Genomic DNA, 16676 nt, shown 5'->3' on the forward strand with positions numbered 1-16676 from the left:
ATACGGTACTCGTCAATAGTGGAACTAAAAACTAGACTCCATTTCAACATTTCACCTGTCAAAATGACATTTAAAATTTCGTGTGAATTAAAACAGAACTTGTTTCATCATCCGGCTTATTTGCCCGATTTAACCCTCTCTAAATAACCTTCTCTAGCTCTTCCAACACCTTAAGAAAAAAGAAGTATTAAGTAGTATTAAATAATTCTTTAAACGTAGTAAAAATCCAAATTATTAATGATAATTAACGTTTTATTGTGATAGTTTTGCTTTTACTTGGTTGATGCTGTCAACCCTACGGAAATGTTCTAGAGAAGAATATTTCGGTTCAGTTCAAAATATTTTAGAACTAACTACATGCTATATAATTACAAAATAATGCTATAAAATATGTAGCTGTAATTCGTCAATATCGTCAAATGACCTAAAATCTCGACGCCATTTTAACATCTCGTCTGTTATAATAACATATTTAAGACTTCATGGTAAGCACAACAAGTTTCAAAATCCAGCTTATTTTTCTGACTTCAAGAGAAAAGAAGTATTCAAAAAAAACTATCATTCATTCATTCATTCATTCATTCATTCATTCAGTTAACCTATTAAAACTAAATATTTGTTATCAACAATTCGTATTCAATACTCTTTTGAAAATAATAAATAATACCATATTATAACAAATGCTCATTTGATATAATATTCATGCCATGTATACTGTAATAGCCCAGCTGGTCTAATAACACCTTTTATTTTAAATTTTAAACTTTCTATCTCTATTTTTTTCATTGTCTTAAATTATTCTATAACAAAATGTAGTTACGACTTCTCTAATTCATGTATTCATTCATCATCAACGAACAGTAACTTGAAACTGTTAATTTATATTGTGCCATTACTTTTTCTCATCTTAGAGACTGTATTTTAGTCATACACTGAAGTGTATCACTTTTTTTCAATTTTTTTTCAAATTGTAAACATCGTGTTGGACAAAAAGCAGAGCAGATTAGACTCAAAGTCAAGCAACTGTACTCGTAGTCGGAAGATACTCCCAACTTGACCTAAAACCAAAGAAATATAATATAATGCCCACGGATAACTCAGTCTCACAGTTAATCACATGACGATCTTGGAATAGCATTTCAACAACAGCATCAATGTGTTCAGGTACTGCAACTGATCTGCACTGCTTCATCACCAACAGTCGAAGTAAGTGGATATATATACTCATATCTTAATAGTCCATGTCAAGAGTCATAAAAATCATCCTACGAAAATATTCACGATTAACTCCATTTTTTAACTGTGACAAAATGTTCAAGTATAGTTTCAAGAATAGTAATCAGTATCTTTATCACTAATCAGTAACTATCGTAGTCATAACATTCTGAAGAATGTTATGACTATAAATATAAAAGCAGATGGTGCTTTTATGGCACCATCTGCTTTTAGTTAGTTTAGTGTAGAATGAAGATGAATCTTTGAACTTCCAGTTAAATATTGTAAATCTATCATATCATATCTTAGGATTATTTGCTTTTATTGTAGTTTCCGTGTATATTATTTTGATATAAGCAACATAAGATTGTACGATTTTTTAAACTTTTTTAGAATTAATTATTATATAATTGTTTTCTATTTCTAATCTTTGAACATTCGCACCAACGTATTTTTTTGATATAGTCGTGATATTCGTGTTCTTGAATTATGCCAAATTATAGTTAGTCTGGTTTAACTCACAACACGTATTCACGCTACCTGTATGTGAATGTCTTATTTATTTTTACAACACTACTTAATACATTTTCTAATAGATGATGTTATTTATCATATTTAGTAATGTCTTATAATATAATAATAATAATATTAATCTTATAATTAAATGTAATATATAATATTAGGTGCCAGTTTAGTTATTTAATCAAATTTATTTAAGTAATTGTAATTTAAGTATCTTGTATTTCTTTGACGAAAAAATAGCCCACAGGAAAAGAAGCATATATCTGTCGTAAGAAAGCAAAACTGTTTTAAGGCTTACTTTTAATGAATGTGTGAAAAGAGTACATCTTATCGGATATCAGATATAAACTGAATTTAAAAACATTCTGGCGTCCAGAAACTTTTCCCATGTTATTTTCGTTTTCAACATACCAAAATACATACTACTATACCCTGTACAAAACAAATCCAGACAGTAACCGTAAATATTTATCTACTAAAAGGTAAACATATATATTTGACATTTAACTTTAGCATCTCCGCTTTTAACTTTTAACAATATTGATTAGAATATTTAAATTTGCCCGAACACATTAGTAAAGGTGACAAAGAGGCGAAAAAAATGTCATATTTTTAGAAAGGCGAGTACTGCCGTACCGTCTGCAGTGGGCGTTCCCAGCAATAATTTTACCGTATCAAATAGGGAGTAGGTTTTGTCCATTGTATAATTGGTTTATTCGTTTAAACAATTTCGGAAAAAACAAATTTCTGCGGTTTTCGCTTGCATTGATTCTCGTAACCGATAACGACCTCATAAAACTGTCAACCGAAATGACTCGGCTTCGAGTGTTTTATTTTCTTTAATTGAATTTTCAAGTGTCCTCAATCAATTTTATCTTGATATCAATAGGTAATATACAGGAAAATTGGATATAGATTTGTTTTGCGGGAATCCCTTGAATGAAAATCCCAAAAAACTACACGTAAACTATTTTGATACGCCTATATTAACCTGAACTAGAGATGAGATATCGATACTCATTGAATAATATCCTCGACAACTTACAAGAAAAACTTTGTAGAGAAATAATTTAATATAACATCCACACTTATTGATTTAAGATCGAGGTACCCAGCGATAATATAATATAAAACAACAATACTGTTGATAGGAAGATGGTGGAGTGTGATAGGATATATATATATATATATATATATATATATATATATATATATATATAAGTAATAAAATGATAAATTGTTTTAAACCCAGAATAACTATTAATTATACTTTTATTCTTTAAGAACAGCTTCATTTAACCGAAAGAAGAAAAAGTAAAAAGGAAGAAGGTAAAAACACATAGAAATCATCCCCACGTCTGAATATCTCACTCGTCAGATTACAGCGCAGTATGTAGCCAGTGCAATACTAATCGTTTAATATAACACCTCCCATCTACAGAAGAGACCACAGTGATGAAGATCGTCGTTGTCTCATCTGGACAGCTCATATTTCTAACAAAATGATGTTTGAGTATCGCCTGTACCTTCGCCCACCAGTCTGCCCTTGAAGATCTTCAAAATGGCACCGTTTCTACCCAAATTTCCATGATGTCTCTCTATGGGATAGTTTTTCAAGTGGAGTACACTAGGAATCCACGGACTAGGGATGCATTTCAAAGCTTGAATGTTTCTTAAATGCCATAGTTTATGGCTAGGGGCCTTTAAACACCTTCAATCCACCAGTTGTGACCTAACAGCTTCAGCTGCGATACTTTTGCCCGAACTCCATTTAACTACACTAAGGAATACTTTGAGTAACTGCGGAACGATTTCCAATCCAACATCAACCTGTTTTCTTTTCTTGACAATTAATTTGATTCCGCTTAATTGAATTAATTGAAAGCAGCGCAGCCTTATGATCTCTCAGAAATACTATTGACTGCGCCATTTATAAAATGTGAAATAGTTTTCAACACAGAAATACTATGAATTTACTTTAAATACTGTTGTTGTTTAAAGGGAAGAAGAGGCGATACAAAACGGCACTGAGGCTAAAAACAAGTAGAAATCATCCTCTATTTTCCATACCTCTATATCTATCTTTCTGTCTATTTTTAGATATCTCAATCGTAACTCCATTCAAAACAGATGCAAATGCCCCAGATCACAGTGCACTCGGTAGCCACTATCGGATAATGTAATATATAACAGGTTAAATTAAAATTCCCCGGCTTGACACATAGATGGCGCTACTAGAATTAAATCCATATATTTTTTACTTGGCCCTAATCCTCAAAAGATGCGTGTATCATTAGTTTGTGAATTATAGCATTGTGCGTGAGCAGCTTTTGTTAATGTGCAAAAAATCTTGATAAAATATTGCTTTTGAACTGAAAAAAATACAGTTAAGGCATAAACTTGGTTTTATTCCGAGTTTCCGGATACTGCTCCAGGAAAATCAACCATCAGGGATAGGTATGCTAAGTTTAGACTTGGTGAAATGAGCACCGAAGACGGAACAACATTTAAAAAATCCACAAAATGATTTTGAATGACCGTAAATTGAAATTGGATGAAATAGAAGACACTCTAAAGATATCAACTGAACGTGTACATCATATCATTCACGAATATTTTGTTATGAGAAAGTTCTGTGCAAAGTGGGTGCCGCGCGAGCTCACTTTTGACCAAAAACAACGACGAGTTGATGATTCGGAGCCGTGTTTAAAGATGATCGAGCGTAATAAACCCGATTTTTTGCGTCGTTATGTGACAGCGGATGACCATCATTTTTCTCCGAATCCAATCGACAGTCATCCGAGTAGACTACACACGATTAACCCGCTCCAAAGCGTGGAACAGTCAGCTGGCTAGATTATGGCGTCTGTATTTTGGGATTCGCATGGAATAATTTTCATTGACTATCTTGAAAAAGGAAGGACCATCAACAGTAACTATTACATAACGTTATTGGACCGTTTGAAGGACGAAATCGCCGAAAACGGCCGCATTTGAAGAAAGTGCTGCTTCACCAAAACGATGCACCGTGCTACAAGTCAGTGAAAACGATGGCAAAAATCCATGAATTGGGTTTCGAATGCTTCCTCATCCACCGTATTCTCCAGATCTGGCCCCCAGCGGCTATTTCCTATTCTCAGATCTCGAAAGAATGCTCGCTAGGAAGAAATTTTCGTCGAATGAAGAGGTGATCGCCGAAACTGAGGCCTATTTTGAATCAAAGGACAAATCGTACTATAAAAATGGTATCGAAAAGTTAGGGGGTTATCATCATATCATCATATATATGACGCATTATAGTATAAGGTGATGATCTATGCCTTTCTGAACTTATCGCTGACGGAGACAAATTTGATCCAAAAAAGAAGGAAATATATTGAAAAAATGTGATTTGTAAAAATATCTTAACAGTTATCTGTTCTATTTCTATAACATCTTGAAAGCAATCACCAATTCTGACATTGCCACTTAAGAGCTCCTCACCGTGAACACGATACAATCCTTGTTGTCCCTACGCCGCATTATCTTCCTTTCAGAAGCAACAAGTTAAAATATAATAAAAATAATCTTCTAGAAACTCATTTATCAAACTGCAATAGTGTAAATATATCATGAAATGTATCGATTCTACTGCCACATCGTCTCAAAATCCCATCTCTATTTTAATACATGTTTACTGTTTTTTTTTTGTAAAGCGCCATTGCCCATAGAAAAAAATACCCACGTTACCAATCAATCTTGAATCAAATTTGAAGTCAAGGTCTGACAAGCAATGATATCATTCACCGGTCTATGGTAAATCCCGTCAAATACAAACAATATAAAATTGGATAATTGAGTTTGGACTCTCCTGTGTTCCTCTATTAAGATAATTTGCATTCACCAGCATTTTAAAGAAATTCCTGCAATTTTAATAACATCTCATATACAGTAATTTATTAAATGAGTTTACTATTTGTAGTATTGACAAAAATAAGGTATTATCAGTAATTATAATTATTTTAATTCTGTAGGGAAGGAACTGATTTTTTAATGCTTAAAAATTATAAATATTAATTTTTTATAACATTAGGATTATTAATTAGTTAATTAGTATTAACATGAACGGCGTAATTTCATTCTCTTAGAAATTTATATCACTGTTTCCTTACAGAAATATATCGTGTAATGGATAATAGGACAATTGAAAAGTCTCCGGGCTACCATAGTAAAACTCATTTTTTTGGTAAAATTTGTTTATGTTCAACATAATTCCATTCAAGGGTGATACACTGATTCTAGCGACCACCCAACTCTTCGATACCACTTTTGTAATACGATTTGTCCTTTGCTTCAAAATAGGTCTCAGTTTTGGCGATCACCTATTGATTCGACGAACATTTCTTTCCAGCGAGCTTCTTTTTGAGTTCTGAGAACAGGAAATAGTCGCTGGGGGTCAGATCTGGAGCATACGGTGGATGAGGAAGCAATTCGAAGCCCAATTCGTGGATTTTTGCCATCGTTTTCACTGATTTATAACACGGTGCATTGTCTTGGTGAAGCAGCACATTCTTTTTGTTCAAATGCGGCCGTTTTTCGGCGATTTCGTCCATCAAACGGTCCAATAACGCTATGTAATAGTCGCTGTTTATGGTACTTCCTTTTTCAAGGTAGTCAATGAAAATTATTCCATGCGCATCCCAAAATACAGAGGCCATAACCTTGCCAGCTGAGTGTTGCGTTTTTATACCTTTTGAAGCGGGTTCATCTTGTGCAATCCACTCGGATGACTGTCGATTGGACGTCGAAGTGAAATGATGGAGCCATGCTTCATCTATTGTGACATATTGACGCAAAAACTCGAGTTTATTACGCTTGATAATCTTCAAACACTGCTCCGAATCATCAACCCATCGTTGTTTTTGGTCAAAAGTGACCTCGCACGACACCCACTTTGCACAGAGCTTTCTCATACTCGAATATTTGTGAATGATATGATGTACACGTTCACTTGAAATCTTTAGAGTGTCTGATATTTCTTTCAATTTCAATTTAGGGTCATTCAAAACGATTTTATGGATTTTTTTAATGTTTTCGTCGTTAACAACCTCTTTTGGGCGTCTACTGCATTCACCGTCTTCGGTGCTCATTTCACCACGTCTAAACTTCGCATACCAATCCTTGATCGTTGATTTTGCTGAGTCACTATCCGGAAACTCGTCATCAAGCAAAGTTTTTGCTTCAACTCTATTTTCTCCCTTCAAAAAGCAACATCTTATGAACACGCGAAATTCCTTTTTATCCATTTTGTTTACAATAACAACAGTTGCTTCAATTAAAATTCTATAATTCACAAACTAATGATCCGACAGCTGTCGAATTTGATTTAATTTCAAGCCGGGGGAATTTTCAGAGTTAAATAATTTCAACAAAACTAATAAAAATATTACGTTATCAAATACTTCAAAACATTTGAAAGTTCAAATCAAAGTAGCTGCGTTAAATAGATGTGCTAAGTTTGCCTGAAGAGTGTGGCTGGCGTCCTTTAAATCTCTTATATCCGAAGAATAAGACTGATGGAACATGATGAAGGAATCGTTACCGGGACTAATGGAAGTCATAGCTTCGCATAGAATCCTTGCCGGGGGAGAACCGAACTATTTCATATTTAAAAACCAAAAATATGGATATTCCTCCAATCCTCCAGGGTTCAATCAGTTTCATACGCGTGCCGCCTTGGGCTGCCTCTCGTATCAATGCAAATTGTAAATTTTTTAGCTATAATATTCAAAATATTACCTCTCTTTAATGTCAGGAACTACTCCTTCATTATTCTATCAACTCCGAGCATGCAGTCCCCACATCCTTACAGTAAAGTGATCCTTACAGATGGTTCCGGTGCTCCTATAGGATTAGATGCCCCTATTCACTGTATTTTACTCTTCAATATGCCCTCTCGTTTTAGTTTTCTTTCACCTATCTATATTCGCAATAAAGAACACCTGAAGACATATAATTTATCTCAATAGCCATTCTAAAACCTAACTTGTATGCTTCGACTTTCGAAACTCTCATCATTTATAATGTCTTTTCTTGGTTAAAATTCTTGATTTATTTTGGGTCCGGTTACCACCATCCATAAATTCATTCCCTGAAATGAATTTACTGATCTCATTGCTTGACTCAAACTCTCAAAGAACTATTTATGAGAATTATATGTGATGATAATGATCCAAAAGGGAATGAAATTCTCTTTCGAACCTTTTCAACAGCGCAATTTCATTACTTGTAACGCAGAAAAAAGAGTTTTTGTGATATATTCCAAGTTGCAATAAAATCCGAACCTATTACGAAAACCCTACGAATGCTAGTGCGCAAGACCAATACAGAAAAGCGATGAGTTAGTCGAGTGAAGTCCTGTATGATGGTATTAGCAACGTTTAGTGTATTATAAGCTGTTAAAACCGAATAAAAATGTTACTACCGTTTTAACGGATTTGACGAGCAATAGGCAGTAACAGACGCAAACTCATCTTCACGCATGACAACATTCGACGTGGCAAGATTTCTAAAGAACCTTGTAGCTCTAATGAGAAGTTCTATCGCACCCAACATACTCGCTAAACCTAGTGTCCCCTGATTGCCCCTTTTTTAGGTCAATGCAGCGTGGCTTGACTTGGATGATTGGATTACTGCCAAACCAACGTCGTTCTTTTTCACTTTTCTCATCAAATTTTTTGAGTGAGAAAAATAAACCTTGATTGACTTTACAAAAATAACATATATAATATTAAGTGGCACCACACCGCATTGTAACTGTGTTCTCGCTGTGCTACTTTGTTTGCGTCAACTTTTAAAGCAACAAAACAGTTTGCTTGAAACTTGATTGGCGCAGTGGTAAAGGCGACAAGATGGTCCACCTACTGTTGCGATAGTCACGGGTTCGAATTATTCCTAGATCATGGTTCGGAGCCCACGTTAAACAGTAGGCCCAGTCCAGATAAACCCTCGTTGGTAAAAAGGAGACTTTAAAAGATGCTTTCAAAAAAAACAGCTTGAAAAACAATTTGCTTGGTGTCGGAGAAAATCAATGAATCAGTGCCGGATTAACTGACCCATTGCTTAGGGCGTCATGTCTTGGAGGGCACCAGAAACAGCACGAAAAAACCTACCAGTAAATAAAGACCGAATTAATTTTGAATTCAAAACTGCATATGGAGAATATGATTGAGCAATAAAAACACGGAAGGTCTGGTTCCAGAATTTTAAGAAAAGCAATCTTGACACCATTAACAAAGGTGTTAAGGAAAACTGGTAAACATTCAAGAGACACCTTATATTATTGATGAAGCACCCTTATTGCGATTACCCTATCTTCTAGGAATATCTAATCAAGATTATCTTCATGGCTACGTGTTGACCTTTTAATATCAAATGATTTTCGATTTCAGTCGTTCTAATTTCCAAATCCAATCTATATTAATTCCACAAACATCACGAGATAAAGCGGAAAAATACACCCAACAGGTTGTACCGCCGTCTAAATAGAAACGAACGAAAATACGATTTCCGTCCAAATCTCCGCGATTTATTTTTCGAGATCGACACCACACACACACACAGGTCCGTTCAGTCTTCTCCCTCTTTCCGCCGACGAAAACCTTATTAGATCGACGCCACGGTGGTTTTTCATCGCCCCGAAAAATAATTGTTGTGCGTTACATCACGGGCGGTGTTTATTATTTTTAGAAGACAATGACTACGCGCTCCTAAATTATCTTTTTCGCGTTTATACGCCGAAAATCGCTGGCTTTAACATTAATCCGATGTAGTGGCGGAACTCGTCCGTTTATTTATACGACCAGGTGGTAAGTTGCGATTGTTGTTGCTGTTGTTGTCTTTTATACGTATTTCCCCCGGGGCTTAGGCCATTCCGTCATCAATGCGCCATTTTTTAATGGATTAAAACATAGTGGTTTTTAATGTCAGCTGTTATCGTGTCTATTTAACGTCAGAGATCACTTTCGTAGAAAATTAACGCTTCCCATCGTCAGCTCATAAATATATCACACCGTGACATGTTTTTTTTTATAGCGATTCCCATATTTTTAGTTCAAACGAATACGTATTGATGAAAGCTATGGACTAAACCACCGCACTGTTTGACAAATTGTTATTTTGAGCAATGCTCTAGCTTTTGATTGTTAACATCAAGCTACATACGATATATTGGAAGGAACAGTCAGTTTCTATAGTAAGCAATTGTTGTGGTCTTTTATTTATAGTTTGTTCCCCTGAGGTTATACTATTTCGTCATCAGTACGCCATTTTTCGATGGATTAAACCTGAGTATTCGGTAGGTGGACGTTATACGCGGCACGTTTTGGGTGAATCAACGTTTTCTGCTGATTGCCAACATGTAAATATGTTGTTGTTTGACTTCAATTTTTTTTCTATATAAAATAGTATAATAAATAATATAGTAACGCTGCTTTTTATAAATTCACTAAGATAAATAAAAGACTATTATTTTTTTGCAAAATATGAGGCACGCATTACAAGAAAACACAATTTAAATTAACATTCTTCCAATTTTATAAATCACAATATCAGTTAAATCTAAAAAAGTTCCAGTTATTTCGGATATCAGGAAAATATCCACTTTGGGTCATTTCTCCTTATAACCCTTGTTTATATTGAAAATATTACACCTTATATGTAATTTAATGGTGATTAATGAATGAAAAAATGAGACTATGAAACCAAAATCAGACATTATGAAAAATATCGAAATTTACACCAAATGTATATAGTTTAGAGTTGTTTATTTAAAAAACGTCAAGCTTTTATTAAATTAAATTAATAATTAGGTGCACAGTATAAGGTAGCAATTTAAGTATTTAAATTCAATGTATTTCTTTAAATACTTTTCCCCGTCTATAAATGACATATCAAGAATACTAACGTGTTTCTATTAATATCCAGAATAGAAGTCTGGTAATTTTTATATCTACTTTTAATCTAACACATTGCTGTTGTTCCATAATTCAATGAAGTGGAAGCTACATGGTGTATGTTATTCCCTTGATAAATATTCAGCCTTTACGTATACAGAATCCCTAAATATAAAATAAAAATAAGTTGTTTAGTTGTTAATTTGATTTTAGTTAAGGATTTAAGTTTTGGATTTGTTAAATTACATTCCACCAAAGTGGCAACTTCAGAAAGAAATAACTCAGACCAAAAACAGTGAATACAGTTGTGAAAATCTATGGATTTCAATTACTAAACACTGTACTAATGCATTTTGCAAGTATTTTTATATGTCTAGAAAAAACAGTAATTTGAAAAATACAAAAAATCAAAATAAAAATAGAAAATAAAGGAGTTATCTATAAGATTGAAAAATTGTTTCATACGTACAAACATACTGCTTTTTCATTTCAAATTGATTCGGCATTTTAGTCCATATACCAACTTTATCAAGAGAATAATGGAGCTTCAGGATTGATCAGTCTGTAATTGCTAACATCACCATCAAAGCTAGCAGTTATGTTATATAATATTGTGCAGAGATCACTGATGTAAAGGAGATAAAGCACTGACTCCAAGACATTTCCTTGAGGCCCGCCAACTCTTATCGCTCTGAGATCACAATATATTTCTTCATTTAAATACATCTCTAAAAAACACTTAGCAATAAGTGAGTTTAATTTATATAAAAGTCTTTCACGTTATACTACGAGAGCAGAGCACACACCTTTATTTCCTAAAGATTTTTCATTTACATATTCCATGCAGATTACTGAATGAGCATTCCTGAAACCAAACTCAATGCTCGAGAAGAGGTTTAGGGCGTTTTGCAGTAAATTTCTCAAATAGTTTAGAAATAACCGACAATGAAGAAAATGGGCCGTATGATTTAACTTCACTTAGATGTTTATCACCTTTTGGTATCATTTGGTACATAGCTTAACCGAATACAAGCGTTTACTGCTTTATAAGGTTGGTTAATTCAGTCAAGGGCTCTTTAGAGTCTTTTAAGAATCTCTCTCGTAACACGGTGATAGATTCTTCAAAGTCTTTTTTCTTTTTAGGCTTTTTTCAAATTAACGTGGAGCTTAATTTTTTTCGAAACCTTAGGAATAAATAACTGGTTCAATCCTTTCGGAATAATTATTGGGACTGAGGCATCGTAGAAAATTATCCCCGTGCTTTGGATGAAATCTTTCTTCCAGATCTTCTGCAAATATATTTGCTTATAAAAAATAATAATAGTAATATAATATACACAAATGTTACACTGCTCATATCCTAATAACAAAAGATATGCTCATAATACTTAGAACATTTACCTACGATATAATTATTATAGCAAAGATATAAAAAAAATTCTAAGTGGCAGTCAGTCAGATCCACAAATAGACTATAGAGAAAACTTAAATTGCTATGCGCCAAATTCATCAACCGTAATCAGCGAAATACCAGGGCATCCATCTCGATAACAGCATAAATTATGTTAAAAATATCACGTTAAACAAAAGGCTGAACTGATTAGGCTCAAAATCAAGAAAATTAGAATAGTCGGAGGATATTCCCAACTTGACTGAAGATGATTACATTCGAACTTATGTGATGCCACCAACCACACCGACTAGAATCTAACCCTGTCAAAATAAAGTTCTTCTACTAATTTTAATAAACAACGAAGAGAACTTCACGAAAACCTCAAAATCAAGGGGATCTAGTTATCCAAGATTTCACTATAAAACTTAAAAATAGTTTACTGAATCACACCTTACACAAATTACACTACTGTAACTGAACAACAGTGATAAATTAATTTGTAAACTGAGATTGTACTAATCTAATGCATATCCGAAATAAGATATATTAAAAAAATATTTACTAGTTTTACAATACATTTTACGTTAACCATAAGAAACCCATTAAAAATAATTCACACTCCTTATAGCAGAGCACTAGTAATAAATTTGTTTGTAAATTAAGACTGTATTAACCTAACGCATATCTGAAGATCTAATTTTTACATTTGCCATAAGAAATCCATTATAATTAATTTACAGTCCCTATAGCATAACGTGCTTTGTATCGGAACAGGGTAGCGTCAGCGAAAAACCCGAGAATTATTGGATTGACCCCGTACAGTTCGCCGTCAGCTTCAAATTGATATTGCGCCGGCACGCGCGTGAAACAACTCAAGAACTGGCTATTTTGCACTCCTCAACTTCAGTCATCAACGAGGGCATACAGCGTAATAACACCCCCGCCCTTACCAGAACTCCGAACGTCGACAGACGCGCAGGTTAACCCTTTTTAACCCTTTTCGAATCTTATTTCAATCTGCAAGTGACTAAAATTTCTTTCTGTTTCAGAATAAATCAGCGACATGGTGATAACGAAGAACGGCTCGGTCGTACATCCCTGTATAAAGGAGGTAATATTTGTTGTAAGTTAACACTGACTTTTTCTTATATCACTCTAGAGACTGTACACGTTTTCTTTCTGTTTTTTTTTTTCGGTTGCTTCGTTGCACTTTCCGAACACTTAAATGTCATCTATATTTAGCAATTCGTGCATTAGATGGGTTTGTTAGTTCACATAATAATGCCAACTGTTGTCGGTTTTCTTAAAGTTTTACGACTCTGGTACACGAAGCTTGAAACAGGTGTAGGCGTTTCGTGAGAAAAATTAACATTAATAATAAAGAACGTGTTATTATTTCGTACGTTATGCAAACTACGTACAAGCCATCGTTTAATTACTTTTAGAGTTTTAATTAAAAACGCGTTGTTAATTTTCATCAATGGAATATCGTTTGTTTATATCATTTTTAATCATCATCAAACTTATTAAATTAAGAGTAATTAAATATTAATAATATCCTAAAAGAACTTTATAAAACTAACCAGTAAATTAGTGTTGAAAATTATTAATAAGTTTAATAAAAGTTAATAAGTATTAATTATTCCAAAAGTTTGTTTATTGGAATTACTGTTGATATTTTCATTATTTCTTCAGATCATCTTTTATGTTTTAAAATAAACACCTATTCTTCAGAACGACCAAGGACTCATTAGTTTGTAAAACATGCTATATAAAAAAAAAAATCGAAAATATAGAGTGTTATTTTTTTACATTTTTATAATAGTTGCGACCGTTTCTTGAGTTGTCCGTTCTTCTTTAAAAAGTGTTTATTGTTAAAACTAACTATGCAACTATGAACCACTAATATTTGCTACTTATATATTTCTCCTTCTCTCTTTGATATACTAGTTATATCTTCAAATCATACTTCATTACAGTAATCCAGGTATATTTGTCGCGTGTTTATTGTTATAGCTATATAGGAAATATAATAAAATACTAACATCTCAATTCTTACGTCAGTTTTACCTCTTTACTCCAAACTTTTGGTATTTGAAAAATCTACTGTTATACTGGAACCTCAACTCAACTTTTCAACTCCAGCCAAAGACATAAAGGAGCGTAAAAAACCTAGAGAGTAATTTTCCTAGATATTTGTAGATTTGAATTTTTTTTTTAAAAAAGAACTTCTACATGATTATAACCATTTCTCTCGATAGAGTGTAATTATAAACCACTTTTATGTCTTGTTCATTTCCTTGCTGCTCCTTTTACTTCCTTGCTTTCCACCTAATGTAACATAATCATAAGGTCAAGATTGTGGGATTATTAAAAACATCCTATCGCAACTTCGCTAACAGATGCTTTGTTGTGTTGACAGCCTGAATCGTCCTGTAGAAGCCAGATCCCTCCTGTTGTAATGTCCTAGCCTTATTCTTAATTAGGCTTTAAATATTTGAAAGATGTCGCTATAACTAGCATTGATGGCTTCAAACCGAGAATTATAAGGTGTGACTGCATTGGGAGTTCTCTGTTACGACGAAAAAATCATCGTTCAAATTTATACTGTCCGTTGGAAATTAGCAGAGGTCTGAGTCGTCCTGAGTGTATCCACAATCATCACGAGTACTTCTTCAAGCAAGCGAATCCGTCAAAATTGACCGTCTTCTACTATTTTACATGTAAAATACAATCTAACATTACATTTTCTACATTTAATATATATGATATATTTTAAATAATTTTTCATTGCCGTGGTAATAATATTTGAAATGAGAATTGAATATTCTATTTTTAATGATATTAAAAATGAGTTATAAAAATATATGAGTTAATTAATATGAGTTAATGATATTAAGTATTAAATATACGTGTAAATAGAACCCTTTAAAGTGAACATGCATGAAAAACTTTTGATTTATAGTAAAAAGACTTAACATGAGAGTAAATCTAACAATTGACTGTAAAAAATTAATTCTTATTTGTACATGTGATGGCCGTAAATATGAAAAAATAATATAAAATATGAATAAAATATTTTGTTATATATTAGCTCTTCTCTATTATTTTGGTAGTAAATAGAAAAATCTATATATTATATATTTTGGAAACCTTTTAATCTACTTGTTATAAATTTAAAAATATATATTTCAATTTCAGTTCATTATTAACAAATATATGAATTTCAATTATGTAATTGATTGTAACAAAAGGCGCTTGAGATTATAATCAGAATCAAGTCTAGAATGAGAACCATCAAGCTCCTTGAACCTCACGAGACACCGGATGAATCTTTCTTAATACAGCAAATATATCAGTAACACCTTAAAAATAATAATTTTACATGAAAGCTAGTAATAGGACATACTAATTAGCCAAAAATAACAAATAATAACCAAAAATAATAAAATAAAACTTTAAAAAGCCATCAAAATAAATCAAACCGGTCGAATATTACTGGTTTCATAACAGGTCAATTGAAAAGTCCCCGGCCTACACAAGTAAAACACATTTTTTGGCAAAATTAGTTTCAACATAATTCCCCTCAAGGGTGATACACTTATTATAGCGACCCTCCAATCCTTTGCTTCAAAATAGGCCTCAGTTTCGTCGATCACCTCTTCAATCGACGAAAATTTCCTCCCAGCGAGCATTCTTTTGAGATCTGAGAACAGAAAATAGTCACTGGGGCAGATCTGGAGAATACGATGGATAAGGCAGCTATTCGAAGTCCAATTCGTGGATTTTTGCCATCGTTTTCACTGACTTGTGAGATGGTGAATTGTCTTGGGTAAGCAGCCCTTTCTTTTTGTTCAAATGCGATTTTCGGCGATTTCGTCCTTCAAACGGCCCAATAACGCTATGTAATAGTCACTGTTGATGGTGCTTCTTTTTTCGAGGTAGTTAATGAAAATTATTCCATGCGCATCCCAAAATACAGACGCAATAACCTTGTTAGCCCCCTGTTGTGTTTTCCCACGCTTTGGAGCGGGTTCATCGTGTGCAGTCCATTCGGATGACTGTCGATTAGACTTCCGAGTGTAATGATGTAACTATGTTTCATCCATTGTCACATATCGAGGCAAAGACTCGGGTTTATTACGTTTGATCATCTTCAAATACCACTCCGAATCATCAACTCGTCGTTGTTTTTGGTCAAAAGTCAGTTCGCGCGGCATCCACTTTGCTCATATCCAAATATTCGTAAATGATATGATGTACACGTTCAATGGATATCTTTAGAGTGTCTGCTATTTTATTCAGTTTCAATTTACGGGCATTGAAAATGATTTTGTGGATTTTTTTAATGTTTTCGTCGGTAACAATTTCTTTTGGGCGCCCACTGCATTCACCGCCTTCGGTGCTCATTTCACCACATCTAAACTTAGCATACCAATCCTTGATGGTTGATTATTCTGGGGTAGTGTCCGGAAACTCGGCATTAAGCCAAGTTGTTGCTTCAACTGTATTTTTTACCTTCAAAAAGCAATATTTTATCAACACGCGAAATTCATTTTTATCTACGTTTTCACAATAACAAAAGTGGTTTCACTCAAAATGCTATAATTCAC

The 16676-nt window shown here is 33.5% G+C and overlaps 2 protein-coding genes and 1 long non-coding RNA gene across 6 annotated transcripts in view; 2 read left to right on the top strand and 1 right to left on the bottom strand.

Annotated features, from left to right (window-relative positions):
• Positions 1-7299: 7299 nt before the first annotated feature.
• Positions 7300-13095, top strand: LOC143203402 (uncharacterized). The gene is made up of 4 exons (XM_076415520.1): positions 7300-7466; positions 7532-7647; positions 10002-10135; positions 12838-13095. Exons 1-4 carry the CDS (start codon positions 7300-7302, stop codon positions 13045-13047), a joined length of 627 nt encoding a protein of 208 aa, XP_076271635.1. The 3' UTR covers positions 13048-13095.
• The window catches only part of LOC143203544 (uncharacterized), an 89604-nt gene continuing 82374 nt past the window's right edge, over positions 9447-16676 (top strand). The window contains exons 1-2 of one of the 4 annotated variants that reach the window (XM_076415731.1): positions 9447-9584; positions 13113-13186. In XM_076415731.1, coding sequence (XP_076271846.1) covers positions 13127-13186 — 60 coding nt within the window. In that variant the 5' untranslated portion in view covers positions 9447-9584; positions 13113-13126. Of the gene's footprint in view, positions 9585-12911; positions 13043-13112; positions 13187-16676 lie in introns of those variants that run through there. The other 3 variants (XM_076415733.1, XM_076415732.1, XM_076415734.1) reach the window with 3 other exon arrangements.
• LOC143203886 (uncharacterized) lies at positions 11154-11542 on the bottom strand. The gene is made up of 2 exons (XR_013007461.1): positions 11477-11542; positions 11154-11398 (listed from the first exon to the last, which is right to left on the bottom strand). It is a non-coding gene; the product is annotated as an uncharacterized LOC143203886 (long non-coding RNA).

This window comes from Rhynchophorus ferrugineus, unplaced genomic scaffold (assembly GCF_030347505.1).
Source record: "Rhynchophorus ferrugineus isolate W39M unplaced genomic scaffold, kcgeb_rfMv2 rfM10, whole genome shotgun sequence".
Classification (NCBI taxonomy): Eukaryota; Metazoa; Arthropoda; class Insecta; order Coleoptera; family Curculionidae; genus Rhynchophorus; species Rhynchophorus ferrugineus.